General features: G+C 37.5%; 1 protein-coding gene across 1 annotated transcript in view; it reads left to right on the forward strand.

Annotated features, from left to right (window-relative positions):
* Positions 1 to 16826, forward strand: part of MIB1 (mindbomb E3 ubiquitin protein ligase 1) — an 86041-nt gene that overhangs the window by 20241 nt on the left and 48974 nt on the right. The window contains exons 5-12 of the mRNA XM_014938597.1: positions 2704 to 2770; positions 5310 to 5514; positions 7091 to 7274; positions 7589 to 7733; positions 8892 to 9025; positions 10080 to 10187; positions 13648 to 13845; positions 16279 to 16430. Coding sequence (XP_014794083.1) covers positions 2704 to 2770; positions 5310 to 5514; positions 7091 to 7274; positions 7589 to 7733; positions 8892 to 9025; positions 10080 to 10187; positions 13648 to 13845; positions 16279 to 16430 — 1193 coding nt within the window. The remainder of the gene's footprint in view (positions 1 to 2703; positions 2771 to 5309; positions 5515 to 7090; positions 7275 to 7588; positions 7734 to 8891; positions 9026 to 10079; positions 10188 to 13647; positions 13846 to 16278; positions 16431 to 16826) is intronic.

The raw sequence follows: 16826 nt of genomic DNA on the forward strand, positions 1-16826 counted from the left end.
GCACCCAACCTCACAGTTCCTCCTTTTGTGCACAGTGTCACCCTGAGTCTAAAACTTGCACTGGGAGCCCCTTGCGTTTTGGTACTTTCCCTGTTGCGCTCGTACATCTCAGCTCCGAACAATCTGCTATTTCAATGCATTTACAAGACTCGGGGAGACTCGTAAGACTTGTGAAAAGCCCAGTGGGGCTCTCAGACGTGAGGGACAGCAGAGCCAGCAGCAGGGATGTGTTGGCAGCCTGGTGAGGCTGGGCTTTCGGGGTGTTTGTGCTCAAGGGGGGCCTCTTGCCTTGTGGGCCCCAGGAAAAGATGACCAGGAGCTTAACACCACACCTGATGTTTTTTTAAACTACTTGGGCAGAAGAAGTTTGTTTTCCTTTTCTGATGACTGTAGTAGCTGAGCGCTAGAAATAGCGTTACAGTTGCTTACCCAGTATGTCAATACCCAGTTATATTGACATACAACTAAGTACAGTTTTCTGTCTTAAAACTCCAGGGTATTTTCTGGGTTTGATTTATGTTTTTTAAGACATTTGCAGGCCTTTGTCATGTTTATGTTACTTTTTTTAGTAATGCTCTTTGCAAAAGTGCTGAACAAACTCGTTCCTGTATATACAGTATATATGAATTAGTTTCTTACTGCCTTGATCTCTGTCAAGTGCCTCATCTTTCTGTGTATTTAGAGTCCTCAGTTTTTTTGGTAAAGGCTTAGGTAAATAAAATAGCTGTGTTACCTTGCTTTTCTGTGACACTTAGATCAGACTCTTGTTTTGCTTCTTAGTGATCTGACATTGACTTCACCATGTAAGTGAAAGGAAAACAGATGTGAAGCTGAGGTTCAACACGGAGCTACCACTTAGTTTTACAACTGAGTATATCATTATATTCCAGAAATAAACTATGTGTAGTGCACAGTACAGGCAGAGTAAAAAAAAAAAAAAGAGCAGGCTTGTAGATTTCTGGGTCTTTCTTTTTAGTTTCCCTGTAGAATTTAGGGTGTCTTAACTTGCTGCAAGATAGTAATTAGCCATTTACTGAATATTTTATTTCTTTTTCTAGCTTTGAGGCAACAGTCTGCTCTGTGTGTTGACACCTGCTGTAATGCAAGTGCTCTTTCACCCAGGTTTTGCCTGGCTGGGAGGAGAACCCATCAGGACCCCCCCCCCAATCTCTATTCTTAACGCTGGGAAGGATGTGAAAACAGCTCTTGCACATATCCCCCTTCCCGACTCCTGCACGGACAGCTGGTTGTTGCATGACAGGGAGGGTTTGTATTCAGTGGGTGAGCCCGGGTGCCCCGGGGCACATTAAATCTGTGGTGCTGTGGGGGGGAAATGAATGGATCCGCTTGCCATCTGGGCTGGGCCCCGCCGCCCCTTTTGTCTGCGGCGGCGTTGGAGGCAGCACCTGCCCACCGGGGGGCAGCACTCTGCCGCGGGCCTGCTGCGGCGGGGCCTAGCAAACTCCTCCTCACAGCCCTCCGAGGGCGGATAAATCTCATTATTTTCATCTGGCCGTTTCCATCGCTTATTCAAAAAGCGGTGATGTGTTCTTTATAGATCAGGATTTTGTATTGTTTCTGGCTGCTTAGCAGTTAGAGGTCGCTGAGTGCAGTATTGTGTTTTCCAAACCAGCAAGGCACTGACAGACTCGAGAGTTTTAATTTTAATCCATTTTCAGGAGCACAGTCTGTCAAATCTTGGGTGTGTCAAAAAAAAAAATAAAAATTGTTAAAAGTATTTGTAGGGTTCTGGTTTTGTAAAAGTATTTGTGGGGTTCCGGTTGATTATATCATAGCCACCGCCTGTCCTCTGTCTCCTCCCCCATCCCACAGAATGCTCTGACACATTTTGCAGACAGTTTCCCATCTCCTTCACAACTCATCAGGCGCACAAAATGCCCTTTGTTTAGTGAGAATTCTTCCGTAAGGAGCAATGGCAGATGGTAGCCATTTGGCCTTAAGGGTTACGCAGGGAGGGAAAAAACTAGAGGAGAGGAGAATTATAGGAACTCTGCTGGCTTTATGAATAGGAGTTGGTTATCACATTTGAAACTTCTATTTCTCAGATAAAATGAATCTGTCTAAAGGATGAGCTTTAGAACTTTTCTTTTTAAAAAGGTCATATTTAGCTCAGCATAGTTTGTTGTTTATTTGTTTGTGGGGTTTTTTTAGTAATATCCTTGTGTTCTGTCATATTCTTAACTGGAAATTCTTCATTTCGTAGAATTTGTGTGCCAGGTTTTCTCCAAGTTAAACATGTGTCTGTCAGAAAGGCTTGGGAAGAGGGGGCAGCACTGGCGGCATTAAATGATTGGTAAAGGAAAGGTTATGGCTTCGAGCACTGTCTGCAGATATTTCTTTCTTTTCTTGTGTTCACACTTTTTTTTTAAAAGGAAAGAACTTTGTAGAACAATGCAAAGGAGTTTTGTGTTATTTTAATAGTTTTATTTGAGTTTAAAATGTCTATCCTTTATAACCTCTTATTTTGGTAAAGGTTATTAAAATCTTGAGAATGTCAAAGCTGATAGATTGAAAAGTATTTGAGATTATATGCATTGGTAACGAATTCATTGGGCATGTTTTTTGTACATGTAATTTTCAGTCTTTCTCAGTTGAGAGTATTGAAGTTCTACTTTCACTGTCTTATGTTAACCTGGAGACTCAGTCAGTGAGGACTAAAGCTGTTTCAATCTCTTTCCATAGTCTGACCTGAAATGTGTCCAAGATGCAAAAGGAGGCTCTTTCTACAGGGACCATTGTCCTGTGTTAGGTGAGTTGAAGATAAAGTAAGTTTATCTTGATGTTAGTCTGGATTCTGCTTTTCTTTTTAAATGTCATCTAAAAGGACTGTCCTTACTGGTGAAATGGAAATGGTAGCATTTCTATGCATTAATAATAAATTGTAACGCTCTTCTAAATGCATTTGGTGTCCGCATGCCAAATGGATGGCAAGGGAGCTGTTAAGTGTTGACTAAGTAATAAATTGAGTCACATGTCTTGTACACTATATTTCTTAAGAGCCAATATAAGACTATAAGACTGTCTTAAATATTCAGAGATGGTCAGTGAAGTAGCAGGTACATGGCCATAAACAGGAGTCATTAAAATATACAGCTTAAGCTGTTATTTTATTCTAATCCTATTGTATGTTGTGAAGTCTTGGTTGAGGTTTTCCATATCATGACTTACTCTTGTAGTGTCTTGGCTGGACTGTAGACACGTGCAGAGTGTATTATAAAAAATAATTGCAAGGTGTTTTGGTTTTTGTAATATGGGCAAATTGGCATAAATTTTATAGATTATTTGACACAAATTTCTTAATTATTAATGTGTATTTCCTTGGCAAACACCTGGTCATAAAACTGGATACTACAGAAAATTCTGCTTTTCTTCTCGAGTTTCTTTTATACTTTAATGCATAAGAACTTACCTAATAGTACTGGCTTTCCTAAAGTCATGAGAACTCTACATTTACTAGTCTTAATCTAATTTGTTGCACAAGTACTTGAAGTATGACCTGCAAACACTATTCTTTTATTGGCAGCCTTGGTGAAAAGGTGAAAATGGTAAAGGTCTGTTTTGTTTAAAAAACCAAACGAACAAAAAAACCAAAAGAGTTGTCCAAGAAGTCACTGAAATATTTACTCTCAAGTAGATACGTTGTTTGAAAGTGAAAGGCCAAGGCACTCTGATCTTTGTATCTTGCTTCTGTGCTTAAAATTAATTTTGTCATTTTAATATGACATGAGTAAAAATAGAAAAGTAGTAACAGGATCTTACTGGTTCTTTATTACATAGGTAAACTTAGGTTCTTATGCATGCCCTTTACTTGTTTTGGTTCATGCTGCAAAAGTACAAGTCTGTGTTTTCTGCACGTGGCTTACTTTTAGGGTGATACTGTGTTTGAATACATGAATATTAATCACTGAAGATAATAGGAGACACTTTGTTAAATTTTTCCCTTTCCACTATATTAAGTTGCTCTTAATGGATAAGCTCAGTTCATCATTCTTACGACACTATCACTCATCTTCTCCTTCTTACTCTTTGTTAGAACATCTGTCTCTTGTATTTGTCTTCTGAACCTAGTTCACAGATATATTCATACTGTGAATTTAAATCTGTGCTTGCATCAAAAACTAGACAGTTATTTTTGCAGCTTTGCAATATTTGAAGTAGAGTGCGAATAATACTCCGGCAGGGGCCTGATTACACCTACGGACTAGTATGTAGTTGGTGCCCTGCTAAAGTAGTTAAGAGACTGAGAGAATGTGATTTGCAAGGAGGAGGAGCTGGGCTTGTTCAGTCTGGCAAGGAGGAGATGAAGAGGTAATCTACTATCCACCTACAACCACTTGAAGGGTGGCTGAAGAAGATGGCACCAAAATTTCAGTAGTGACAAATGGAGTGAGAACAAATGACCTTAAAGTGTGACTCAGGAGGCTTGGATCTGAAGAAACGTGGTTATTGTAGCACTGGAAAAAGTTACTTGGAGAGATTGTGGAACTTTAGTCCTTGGGGGCTTTCAGGACTCAGACAAATCCATGGCTGACCTCAGCTGGTTGTTAGTTCAGCTTTGTGTGGGGTATCAGACCAGATGACCTCCGAAAGAATCCTTTTGTGTCTGGTTATCAGACTATTTTTGTACTTCCTTATTGTTGAAGTGTGAGGACCCTTTCTCCATTATTGACTCTTGCTTGGAAGAGGTCCCCACATGCCTTTAGAGATAGCAGTATTACTAAAGGAAATCTGCTCACCCTGTCCTTTGCCACTAATGTTGCTGCTGAACTCAGTCTGCAAGTTCTACAGTTGGCTCTCTTCACTGTTCCATGGACGGCACCAGATACCATTCTCTGGTTCTGGCAGTGAGCAGGTCCACAAGTGTCTTCTCTCATCAGTTAACACACCTTGATGCGTGTGCATGTGTGCAGTTTCCTTCCAGATTGATTTTTTTGCTATGAGGCATCTTTTGAAAGCAGGCATTGCCCAGGTTTTTTGCACAAAACATGGTAGGGGTTTTTGGAGTGTGGTTTTATGTATATCATATATCTGTTACCATCCTGGTTAGAGGCCGTAGTGGAGCTTATCACAAGTATTTAGTATTTCCTAGTGTCATTCTTATTTGCCCTGAAAACTCAACAGGAAATACACAATTCCGTAGCTAGACATTCAGTTTCATTCACTCCCTTTTAGCCCCTATAGTTTCAGAGAATATAGCAAGTTATGTCTCAGAAATTAGTTTCTGTTCTTCTTCTTTACTTGGAAAATAAGTGTGAACATGTGAACATTTTCTTATTATTCCATTTCAGGTGAGCAGAATGGTAACAGAAACCCTGGTGGGCTGCAAATTGGTGACCTTGTAAACATTGACCTTGATTTGGAAATTGTACAGTCTTTGCAGCATGGTCACGGAGGATGGACTGATGGCATGTTTGAAACATTAACAACAACTGGAACAGTTTGTGGCATTGATGAGGATCATGACATTGTAGTACAATACCCAAGTGGCAACAGGTTTGTTTTATAGCCTTCATCGTTGATTCTCACAAACTTCCTTTGCCTTCAGCAGTTGTGATCATTTGGTGCTAGAAACTTTCTATTCTTTTTTTGTGTCTATTAAGATTTCCTTGAGAATTTTATATTCCTTCTACAGTGTGTAAAGAGGACTTAACCTTTGAAGATGCTTTAGCAGGAAAAGGAAGTTTGTTGCCCCTCTCACTAGAAGAAAATTTGAGTCCAAAATAATGAATGACGTTCTGGACTATCTTTTTCCAAAATGTAGTGTTTTAAGCAGTCATTTGTTTTTTAATTGCAAAGTATCTCATGGTTTCATGGAAAATAGTAGTAGAATGCACTGTGTTTTTTCAGGAAAATGGGTTAAGAGGACAGGTGACAAACTTGCTATGTTGGGGATCTTGTCTAATATTGAGTGAACTGAATGATCTATATCCAGCATTTTCTTATTCAAAAGGATGTTAGTTTACATAAATGTGGACTGAGAATGTGTTGAGAAAGCTGTTGCCAAAACTACTCCCTGCAAACAGTTTAGGTTTGAAGTTGGAGCTGCATCCCTGCTAACAGAATTCAAACCCAGCTCTACAGCTGGATCTGAGCTGATATGTCCGCATGGTTTTGTGTTGCCTCACTCTGGAGTATTTGGCTTACCTTTAAAAAGCAGCTAACGAATTTAATGCCATTTAAGTTGTATCTGGAGACTGACCTGTTCAGTCTGTCCAGAAAGGATTAACAGTGCATTATTCATTCAGGCTTTTCCTCAAGATATTGTTTGTTAATATTGCAAAGTAATGCAAAATTAAGCTGTTTCCTGGCTTACACAAACTTAAGGGATGCAAGTGGCTTTTCTGAGAGTCAAGGCTGCAGAGCCAGTGAACGAAGCTGCTTTATCTTGTGGTTTCCTCCCTGACTTTGCCCTTTGTAAAGTTTAGCTGATGCTTCTCAACTAGATCAGATGGCTGAATAAAAGTCAAGCCCAGACCAAATGGTATGTAAAGGAGAGATCACCATATTATATATTAGAAAATAACTCAGCTTAAAACCAGCTAAATGCCTCTAAAACAGTAAAATTTCTAGTACAAATTAGGATAGTTTGGTTAAAAATTGAGGTGTATCTAGGATAACCATTTGATTAAAGAGTATTTTTTCTAACTGAATGTTGCAGCTTTTGACTTAAGAGGGAAAGGGAAAAAAATCCCGTGTTCTTCCCATGTTGTTTCCTGGCAGTCCAAGCCCTTGTGAGACAGGTTGGATCTTCCCCTTTTCAACCAGAGTCATCTCCTTCCACTGGAAAAATAAACTGTGTAACTACTTTCAGGACTACTGTATTCCCCTTAGGCAGGATATTTCTTCAGTACTTTACAAATGTACATCTCTGAAGATTACCCTGAAAATATTCAACTAATGAGCCACAGACAAGTGTATGGGCTAAAAAATGGTTAGCAACAAATATGCCATAGTATACAATTGCAGGAAGTTTGTAGCCATCCAAGCAGAATCTTGTCAAACAGATAATTTTTAAACATATTTTTCACTTTGCATGTTTAAAATCTGCTTTAAATCATTCATTGTTTAGGTGGACGTTTAATCCAGCAGTTCTCACCAAAGCCAATGTTGTCCGAAGTGGAGATGCTGCTCAAGGTGCAGAAGGAGGTACCTCTCAGTTTCAAGTGGGTGACCTTGTCCAAGTGTGTTATGACTTAGAGCGAATCAAGCTTCTCCAGAGAGGTCATGGAGAGTGGGCTGAAGCAATGCTTCCAGTAAGTAATTGTATGTTTAGATTCATAGAACGGTAAAACTTGTGTAATATTTCTAGTTGTGATTGGTAATAATACCTGGAGGTTGTGGGAGTCAAAGGGATTTTCTTTTAAGTGAGAAAGTATATTTCATCAAATGCAGTATAATACTTGCTCAGATGTTGTAATCTGCTTAGCCTGGTGAAACGTAGCTAAGGGTATTGGTTACTGTATTATTAAACAACTGACTTCATAAAATTTGTGGCTTATTATAACATTCATATTTCTAAATATTTAATTTTTAGTATTATTTGCATTTGATGTTTTCTTTAATACAGACTTTAGGTAAAGTTGGTCGGGTCCAGCAGATCTATTCAGACAGCGACTTAAAGGTAGAGGTTTGTGGGACATCTTGGACATATAATCCAGCAGCTGTATCGAAGGTGGCATCAGCAGGATCTGCTATAAGTAATGCATCTGGTGGTAAGTCTGAAGAATAACTAATAATGTGTGTACGGCAAGTATTTATGTTAATTAAAAATTAATGAGTACTAATATGTATTTAGTATGCAAGCTTAATAATACTCAGTCTTGAGGTTTTGCTAATTGGTGTTATACCTTAGATAAAGAAAAAGCTTGCAGTTGGTATGGAGATGTCAATCATTGTTATCTTGATAAGGTACAAAAATTCCAAACTGAATTTGGGTTTCTGTTTGGCCCCAGTGCAGTTGTGTCTTTGGAGGTCTGCTCTAAGGACTGTCAAATGTAAACGATTGGAAGGGACATTGGATTGGAATAGGGACTAAGGCATGAGGAGAGTGTCACTGGCTGTAGCAAGCAGACCCCTTCTTTAATAGGTGGTGTGGGATAGCAAGGAGAAGTGAGGGATGTGTTGCGAGCAGTTACTCAAAATAATATTATTTCCTTAATATTTCTGTCTTAAAATTTAGTCAGACATCCTTTGAGTAATTACAGTGGGATTTTTTTTGTCTATGTAATCACATTTCAGTTCTGTTGAATCTGCTCTCATTCATCTAACAATGAGGTGGAAAGACTATCCAATGTGGTTTATGTTCTGTTGGCTGTTTCACAGACCAATTAGACTAGAACGTTTTTCCTCTTTTTGGTCATAGCTAGTTGTTTTTTCCTCTTCACTTTAATGCCAGTAAATCTTTCAACAGTTTCCTAGACTTTTTCTTGGGGAGGCACAGATCCAGTGAGTTTCTTGTTACACAGATAATGCCAATGTAGCCTTAAAACTAGCTAGAAGAGTAATATGACTTAGTGTTTCAAATCACAGAGGACAGGATATAACCTGTTAAGCTAGAAGACTAAAGAGCTTGTTACATCAATATGTAAATTAATGGTTTTACCTCCTCCCCACCCTTCTATATTTTGTAGTAGACAAGCTATTTGTGATAGTCAATTTTGTTTTGTAGTGCCTGATATAACAGTCTCAACTATCTAAAGGGGAGTGAAGCACTTACTCAGAACTGAATAATAACTTAGAGCTGCCATTTTATGGTGGTTTGTTTGTTACTACGTACATACCTTTAGAAACATGCCAAATTGAGCTGTTATTTTTCTGTTCTTGTGTGATTAGAACTGTAATCTTATTTGTCCTTTGTTTAATAATTATAGAGAGATTGTCCCAGTTATTGAAGAAATTATTTGAAACCCAAGAATCTGGAGACCTCAATGAAGAACTGGTTAAAGCTGCTGCCAATGGAGATGTTGCTAAAGTGGAAGACCTGCTAAAGAGACCAGATGTAGATGTGAGTGTTCTAGTTTTGGGAGGACCTGTTCTGGGGACCTGTAATGCCAAAGGAAGTGAAGCTGTCCTACCTACTCCTTGCCAGTCACTGATGTGTCTGCATAGAAGTAGTACAGCTGGTTCCAGTGTTTCTTCTCTCATTAGTTGTCCTATGAAATAGGTTGGGGTATGTGTGAAAATAGCACTTTACACTCTTTTTTGATGGACAGATTTTGTCTTCTGTTGTCTGCCATGAATTAAAATACCTTCCAGCCTCTGTCGGCCGGACTCGGGGCAGAGAACCAAACGCTCGCATTTAGTGAAGGGTCTTCAAATTCTTTTGTTTCGAGGGGATAGAAGGAAGGAGGGTAGATTTTGTGGATTTGTTGCTGCTGTTGTGGGTTTTGGTTTGGTTTTGGTTTTTTAACTCATTGAGTAGATCATCTAATCTGCTGTCTGTCAGATTCCTTTTACCAAGTTGTCTAATCACATAGTAGTGACAAGTCTAAAAGAAGTCCTATAATTCTTAAGTGTTTTGGTTCAGGGAACACTTCTTAAAATCACAATCAGATATTTTTTCATTACAGCAGTAGTAGTTCTTGCAGGTAAGAGACTAAACTCTGTCAGTTCTGATGACTGATTTGTAGCTCAAGATTGCACAAAACATGGTATTTTGTTCAGATTGGCTCCTGTTGTTGCCATAAATGAGAAGTAGTTAAATATACTGTGAAGCCAAGGGCTAGTATCATTCTGAGACCTGTTCTCAAAATCTTGCCTTTACAGTAGTCTGAAGATGAAAGTTTTTCATCCAACTATAGTTAAGATTGTAATGTTAGAAATAAAACGATTTTTTTATTCTTTCCTTCAGTCTAGCTAATGCTACAGAAATTAAATAGAGAAGACCTGGGAGATCATCTATATCTGCCAGGAAGGCAGCTGTCTAAAAATTTTATTCATTTGATACTTTCATATGTGTGCTGTTAAGTTTTCTAACGTACTTGCATGTGTACTGCCCAAGTGTCTCATGGGGGGGTGTGTATCTTGCAGCTTATCTCAAAGTATTGATGTGCTTCCAGGTGAATGGACAGTGTGCTGGACACACAGCTATGCAAGCCGCTAGTCAGAATGGCCACGTCGACATTTTGAAGTTGCTTCTGAAACAGAATGTGGATGTAGAAGCAGAGGTAACCTTAATATTTCAAAATACAATTTGTGTCTCCTTCATTTTTAAACTTTGCTACTTAAAAAAATAAGAATTTTGTTGGAATCGCCTTCTTTTTAAATGTCAGAGAGAATGAAAAACTGCTTTTCTTACTGTGATTATGTTTCCAAATCAGCCTCCTACTAACAGTAAAATATTAACAATTACAGAGGGTCAATATTGGGTTCTTTAGCACCTCTAAGTGAAATATAATGCTAATGTATTAGAGCTATGCAAGCTAGTATGTGATTGTAGTGGATGAAGCCCCTTTTTATTTCCTTTATTTAATTTCAGCAGTAGAATGCAATGGGCTAGCACGCTGCTGCCTCTGGCATTCAGAGAAAAAGATGGCTTTTTTAACTTCAGCTGAAAGTGAAGGATTTCTTCGGTTTCTTTAGAACTATTGTTTGTGAGAAAATTATCTATCAGCATACTGTGATATTTGCATTTTGAGCTCATTTTGCCTTGTATACATACACAGAACACACTAATATTGCAGCCTTTGCTACTTTTGTGGGGCACAAGAAGAATCTGTCAATTTTCTCATATTAGGCAAATAAATTAAAGCCTAGTAGAATGCTTAGAAGTTAATAGTGTACCCAGTCATTGTTTGCGTAACGGAAAAAAACGACTTTATATGCTTAGGCATTTAGCTTTATATTGTATTTGATATACAGAAGTTATAATACTTTAATGAAGCGATGATATAATCCTTGAGACTAAAATTATTTTTATATTCACAGATACACCCTTAATTTATAAAGGTTTTCTGCTAAATGGTAAAGATGGCTTAGATTTGATGCAGTACATACTTGCTGTGGTCCGATTTCTGTGAAGTAGCTTTATTTTAGAAGTAGTGCTTTCAAGGGCAGTACATAGCATATACTGTTACAAACTAGACTAAGCTGCTTTTCATTTGTACTGGGGGATCAAAGCTGCTGTGTTAATCGAGTGGTGAATTGATACTTCTCTGGTATAAGGAAGGATTAGAAGTGTTAGAGAGGGAAGTTGAAGCACAGCTTACACAGCTTCAAGGTAATACAGCTGGTAATCAGCTAGCAGTAGAGTTGTTAACAGTTCACATTCGTTCAGGCTTCAGAAGTATTGTAACACTACCATTAAAAATATTTTCAGGTATTTTATTTGATTTTTCAAGCCTTTTTCATGTAACTTTAGGTTGTTTAAGTGAAGATGATATTCCTACTTAATTAATGCAACTGCATAATTATAATATTAGTCATATGTAGTATCATTAGATTCATGATTATATGTTTCAGGCTTTAAAAAATGTCAGCTATCTATAAATTAGACATAACAGAGTCATCTCGTTAAGCAGGGAGCAAAAATTTATGTCATTTCCTTCACTGCTGTGGTCTATGGCATGGAAGCAATGGATAAAAATCCTTCCTTTGCCTGCTTTGTAGCTAAGTTGGCTATGTTTACACTTACAGTCACTGCTGCAGGGTATGTACATTCGTGATGACATTTTCTGGGGATGCCCTCACATTGTCTCCTCTGTGCTTATGTCTCTAACACCTTAACGTAGAGTACAAGTGGCCTCTCTTTAGTCAGAAAACAATTTGCTACTGACAGAGCTCAAAAAGGCTGATCTAGGTATTGGATAGTAAAAAAAATGTAGCCTCCTAGTCTGCAGAAATTAATGGATATTAGATATTGTATTGACAGTACTGACAATATGATGTTGTCGGCATGTATACAAATATGGTGCTTTTAATATTTAGATTTATATCTAAATATAAGTCTTAGGACAGATACTTAATCAGTTGCTAGCTTTTTCTAGATATGTTAATATGCTATTGTGTAGAAAATACACAGTGGGATTTAGCTCGAGATTATTTGTTTTGATGCTGAGCTAAAAAAAAAGGCACACGCTTTCTTGGGCCTCTACTCATTAAAGTAGGAGCTCTATACATTAAGACTTCATAAAATTGGGGGTTTGTGTCTCAAAATTGGAGTATGTTAAAACTATAAAATGTTTAATAAATTATATGGGGTTTCATCAGTAAGTATCTCAGTGTACTTTGCAGACTGCAAATACTGAAAGACAAATTACCATGAAGTGTTCTGTAAATATCTTGATAACTTTCACCTTGTAATGATCTTTATAACCAGATGAAAAATACATGGAAGTTGCCCTTACTGATCCTTTCCCATTCCAAATAGCAAGTTTTAGCTGATTTTGACTGTTTATATAAGATAAGACTGAAAAGGAATCCTGCATCTTAGAAGACAATTTTGTAGCATGAGTTGATTTTGAAGGCATAGAAATATATTGTTTTCAAAAGTTATTGAAGCTGCTGTTTAGTGCCTTGACCATCTTGAAAACTGTATTCATATTTCCAAAGAGATATATTTGATAATTAGCAGATAAGTCTCCTTCCATCAATTTTTTAAATGCTGTAACTAGTTTCATTGTCTTGGAATTGTGCAAATACAATTTATGCTAAGAACTATTAATTTTTCCGTTGATGTAAAATATATTAGAAATGTGTTACACATAATAAAAATTACTTTCAAAAGATATTGCTGAAGGACAAGCAAATTGACAAGAGAAACTACACTTATCTGAGAATCATCATGGTTCTGTTTCTTTCTTAAAATTTTCAGTATTTCTCTGTTGTCAAAATTAAATGGTACAAATACATAGTAATATTCCATTGTGCACACAAATTTAGTTAGAAACTAGCTTATGGAAGTTATTATTTCGTTGAAACCTGTTCTGTACCTTCCATTTTAGTTTTTGTGTACTGTCGTTAATGTTGAAATCACTTGATTAACATTAAAAAATGTTCCGCTCTTATGGAAGTTAAAATAACCCAAACTGACTAATTTGTGACTTCCATACCTTAATTCGCAATTTGGATGAAACTGAAACAAAACTGAATTTAGTCAGAGCTTTAATGCTGTGAATCGTCATCACAGAATCAGAATTTCTAATTTCAGAATAAACCCTAATAAATACTAGTTTAAGTGTAGGAACAAGACAATTATTTTGTGTTACACTATGATTTGGAATCTGTTACACTTGCTGGATTACACAAAGGGTTACCCTGAGTTACTGAGTGTAACGTTCTTAGGGGTTTGGGAGTTTGATTTTGTTTGTGGGTTTTTTGGTTGTTTTGTGGTGAGTTGTTTTATTTAACAGTGATTGTCTTGTAGTAGATAAACGCATCACACAAAGATTCAGGGGAATAGTTGTATATGGTATCACGTGTCAAGAACGTGTGTTTATATATGAACAGACTCTTCATCCTCTACTGCTGTGGTTTAAGCAATTACTTTAATCCTATCATGGTTGTCATAAGTTTTCTTTCTCTTTAAAGAAATCAAATATGCAGAATTGTCCAGTTTAAGTTAATCTTCTTGTTTAAATGCAAAGGAAATGTGGACTATATGGAGTCAAATTAATGTTTCTGCTTCAGGACAAAGATGGGGACAGGGCTGTCCATCATGCAGCCTTTGGTGATGAGGGTGCTGTGATAGAGGTTCTGCACCGAGGCAGCGCAGATTTGAACGCTCGCAACAAACGCAGGCAGACGCCACTTCATATTGCTGTCAACAAAGGTCATCTGCAAGTTGTGAAGACTTTACTGGACTTTGGCTGCCATCCTAGTCTCCAGGTAAAGTAAATATTAACGTAGATTTGCTTTTTAACTACTAAATCTTATGATGTGCTGTAAGTTATAGAAGAATTATGGGAAATGGGATTGAAAGGAAGGGACCTTGTAAAGTTATCTGTCCCAGCCTCTAACCCAATGTGTGATCAGCTGTAATAAAAATGTTATTAAATCTATTTGTTTTCTTCACAGCTAGATAGGCCTGATTTATTCTAGCCCATTTATGTTAATTGGTATTTTCACAGACTGTGGTTATCTGTAATTGTTAACTTTCTCTCCAGATTAATTCCTCCTGTGTCACATCCATGTCTGTTTGCTCCTTCTGCAAGCTACAGCTTTGCATTTTTTGGCTGATGATACTGTGGAATGTTTCGTTAAAAGAAACCTTTTTTCAGAGTTGACCTATCATTGGTAGAACTGTTCAGCCAGATCCCCTTTTCAACGTTCAGCCTTTTAGATAAAAAGTCTTTGTGCATAGGGCCTCAAGTACCATAATTTCACAGGGAGTTTTGAATAATAATGAATGTGGCGGAAGCAATGACATGAGTGCAACCTCCTGTTGAGAAGCCTGGATAGAAACCTTCTATCAAATAAGCAGTCACCCACATTACCCAATTAGAATGGGTAAGTCTGAAGATGTTTGCAACAGGAAGAAAAAGCTGTAATGTCCTGGGCAAATCAAGATACGGAGTAATAACACGTTTACCTCCTTGTTTTGCCATGTCAATAATCAGTGATTTATGTTGTTTTTTAAGCTGTATATCCACATAACAAGCAATGAGCAAACTTTCTGGAAATTAGCAAATGTAGTGATTGTTTATTTATTTGCTTCCACTTGGCTGTATGGGTAATGTCTTGTTTTCGCTGGGGTTGAGCTGTTAGCCAACTAACATCCATCCAGACCCTATTTAGTATTTGTTGAACAGTAGGTACAATAAGGAGTCTGATGTGTTGAGCCAAATCAAGGGTGACAGTAAATCATATAATGATGTGTGATATATGGGTAGCCAAAGTGGACATGTCTAACTGTCTGTTTGGATTGAAAAATGCAGTGGAAAGGTGCTATGAAAATCCATCTGGAAAATATAATTGTCATTGACAATAATGAACATTCAGATCCTATGTGTGTCTAAGGAACTCCAGTGTGCAAATGTGACCAGGTGATGGATTTGGTGGATGAGAGCATAGGGGAGTCAGACTGAGGCATGGCTGGAATTTAACTGGCCAGCACCCTACTGCTCAAGCCAATTCACTGTGTAAACAGAAACATGTTAGTCTGTAAATTCAAGAAATATGATCAATTAAACCAAATAAAAGCTGCGTAATTTAGTTTTGGCAAACTGGTTCAAGTGTTTCCATTTTCTGGCACTTTTTGGCCGTTTTTGATGCTCACTTGTAAAGATCAAATTGTAAATATTAGTGTATTGATAAAATGTTCAGTTCCTGTGTTAGTCAGTTTGCAGTTAAGCCAGTGTCAGTGAGAAAAGGCTTCCTGACTTCTAGTAAAATTCTAACACCATATAAGCATAGATCTGAAGGGTTTGCCTATGTAACAGCAAATAAGCTTAAATGGATGTGTTTTTTCACTGTCAGTCTATGCATTCCTTTTCAGTCCAACCATTGGGTCTTTGAATAAGTAATGTACAAAATGCTTCTAGGAATAAGAAGTGTTTTTCCCATCTTTCGGATATTTGAAAAATAAAACATCAAGCTAAAAATGCAAATTCTTTGCTTGTCCAATTATGCACTGAAATATTTTCATGTACCTTGTGTAATGTCATCTGGTGTTATCCATAACAAGTTTAAAAGCTTAATGTTGTTTATGACATTAGACTTTGCTTCATGGAAAATGATCTGCTTCAGTTAAAACAACAGATGTACCTAAATTTATTACTTGGACTGTGTTTTATTTTGATTTGCTTATGCTTTTATTTCACGCTGTCTTTTTGGTATTGTCTTTTATATACTTAATTGCTGGCTCAATCTTAGCGTTTGTTACTGAAAACTCCCTGTCTCCTCCTAGCCTGGCTAGTCTCCTCTCAGTTGTGTTAGATTTTGTTGCTGTTCTTCTGTTGCCCATAAATTTTAACTTGGGCATCAACTCCATCTGGATATGAGGCGCAGAGAAGTTGATGTCTACGCCAGTATCTTCAGTACCATCAAATGCAAGGCATACTTGGGCTCTGGGTTTGAGTTCTGGTAGCAATGTGCCTGTAGAATACTGGAGCCCAGGGTAGATCACCCCCCAAAATGTTTGCAAAACCAGAGAGAGCAAGATCAGAAGCAGCTTGTTCTGAACTTTGGAGTATGGCAACGCTTTAAAGTCTGAAAAGCTGTTTCGTGTTTGTGTAGACAGTTTTCCTAGTGATATTTGAGCATCTTTTTTCTTTAATGTGGGTGCATGTAAAAATTGATGTTAGCTGTTTCTGGTTTTAGGATTCTGAAGGTGACACTCCACTTCATGATGCAATAAGTAAAAAGCGTGATGACATCCTTGCTGTATTGTTAGAAGCTGGAGCAGATGTTACTATCACCAACAACAACGGGTTTAATGCTCTTCACCATGCTGCACTAAGAGGAAACCCTAGGTAAAGATTTGTTTTAAAAGATTATCTTATCATTTGTCAAAGGAAAACAAGTGCATGGGAGGGCAGAATCATAGTATTATTGCAAAAGATCCTTAAACCTGCATGTAATTATATTTCTTAAATTTTGATGTTGCTTAGATATGCACTTTTCTAATACTTGGGAAGCCATTGTTAGAATGAAGCTACTTGTCTGCTCAGTTTAATGCTGTATTCAGGTAACTCCAAATCCCTGGGAAATTACCTGTGGTGGCGATAAAATTTTGCCAATAAACATTTTAATAAGTTAAGTAAGCTCTTAAGATGGGATCTTAGGATTTGTAAAAATGTTTACTTTCTCGAATATTGGAATTGGGAAAGCATCTTGAGTTTTTAAGGACAGCATATTTGTAAAAAATT

This window comes from Calidris pugnax, unplaced genomic scaffold (assembly GCF_001431845.1).
Source record: "Calidris pugnax isolate Ruff unplaced genomic scaffold, ASM143184v1 scaffold13, whole genome shotgun sequence".
NCBI lineage: Eukaryota > Metazoa > Chordata > Aves > Charadriiformes > Scolopacidae > Calidris > Calidris pugnax.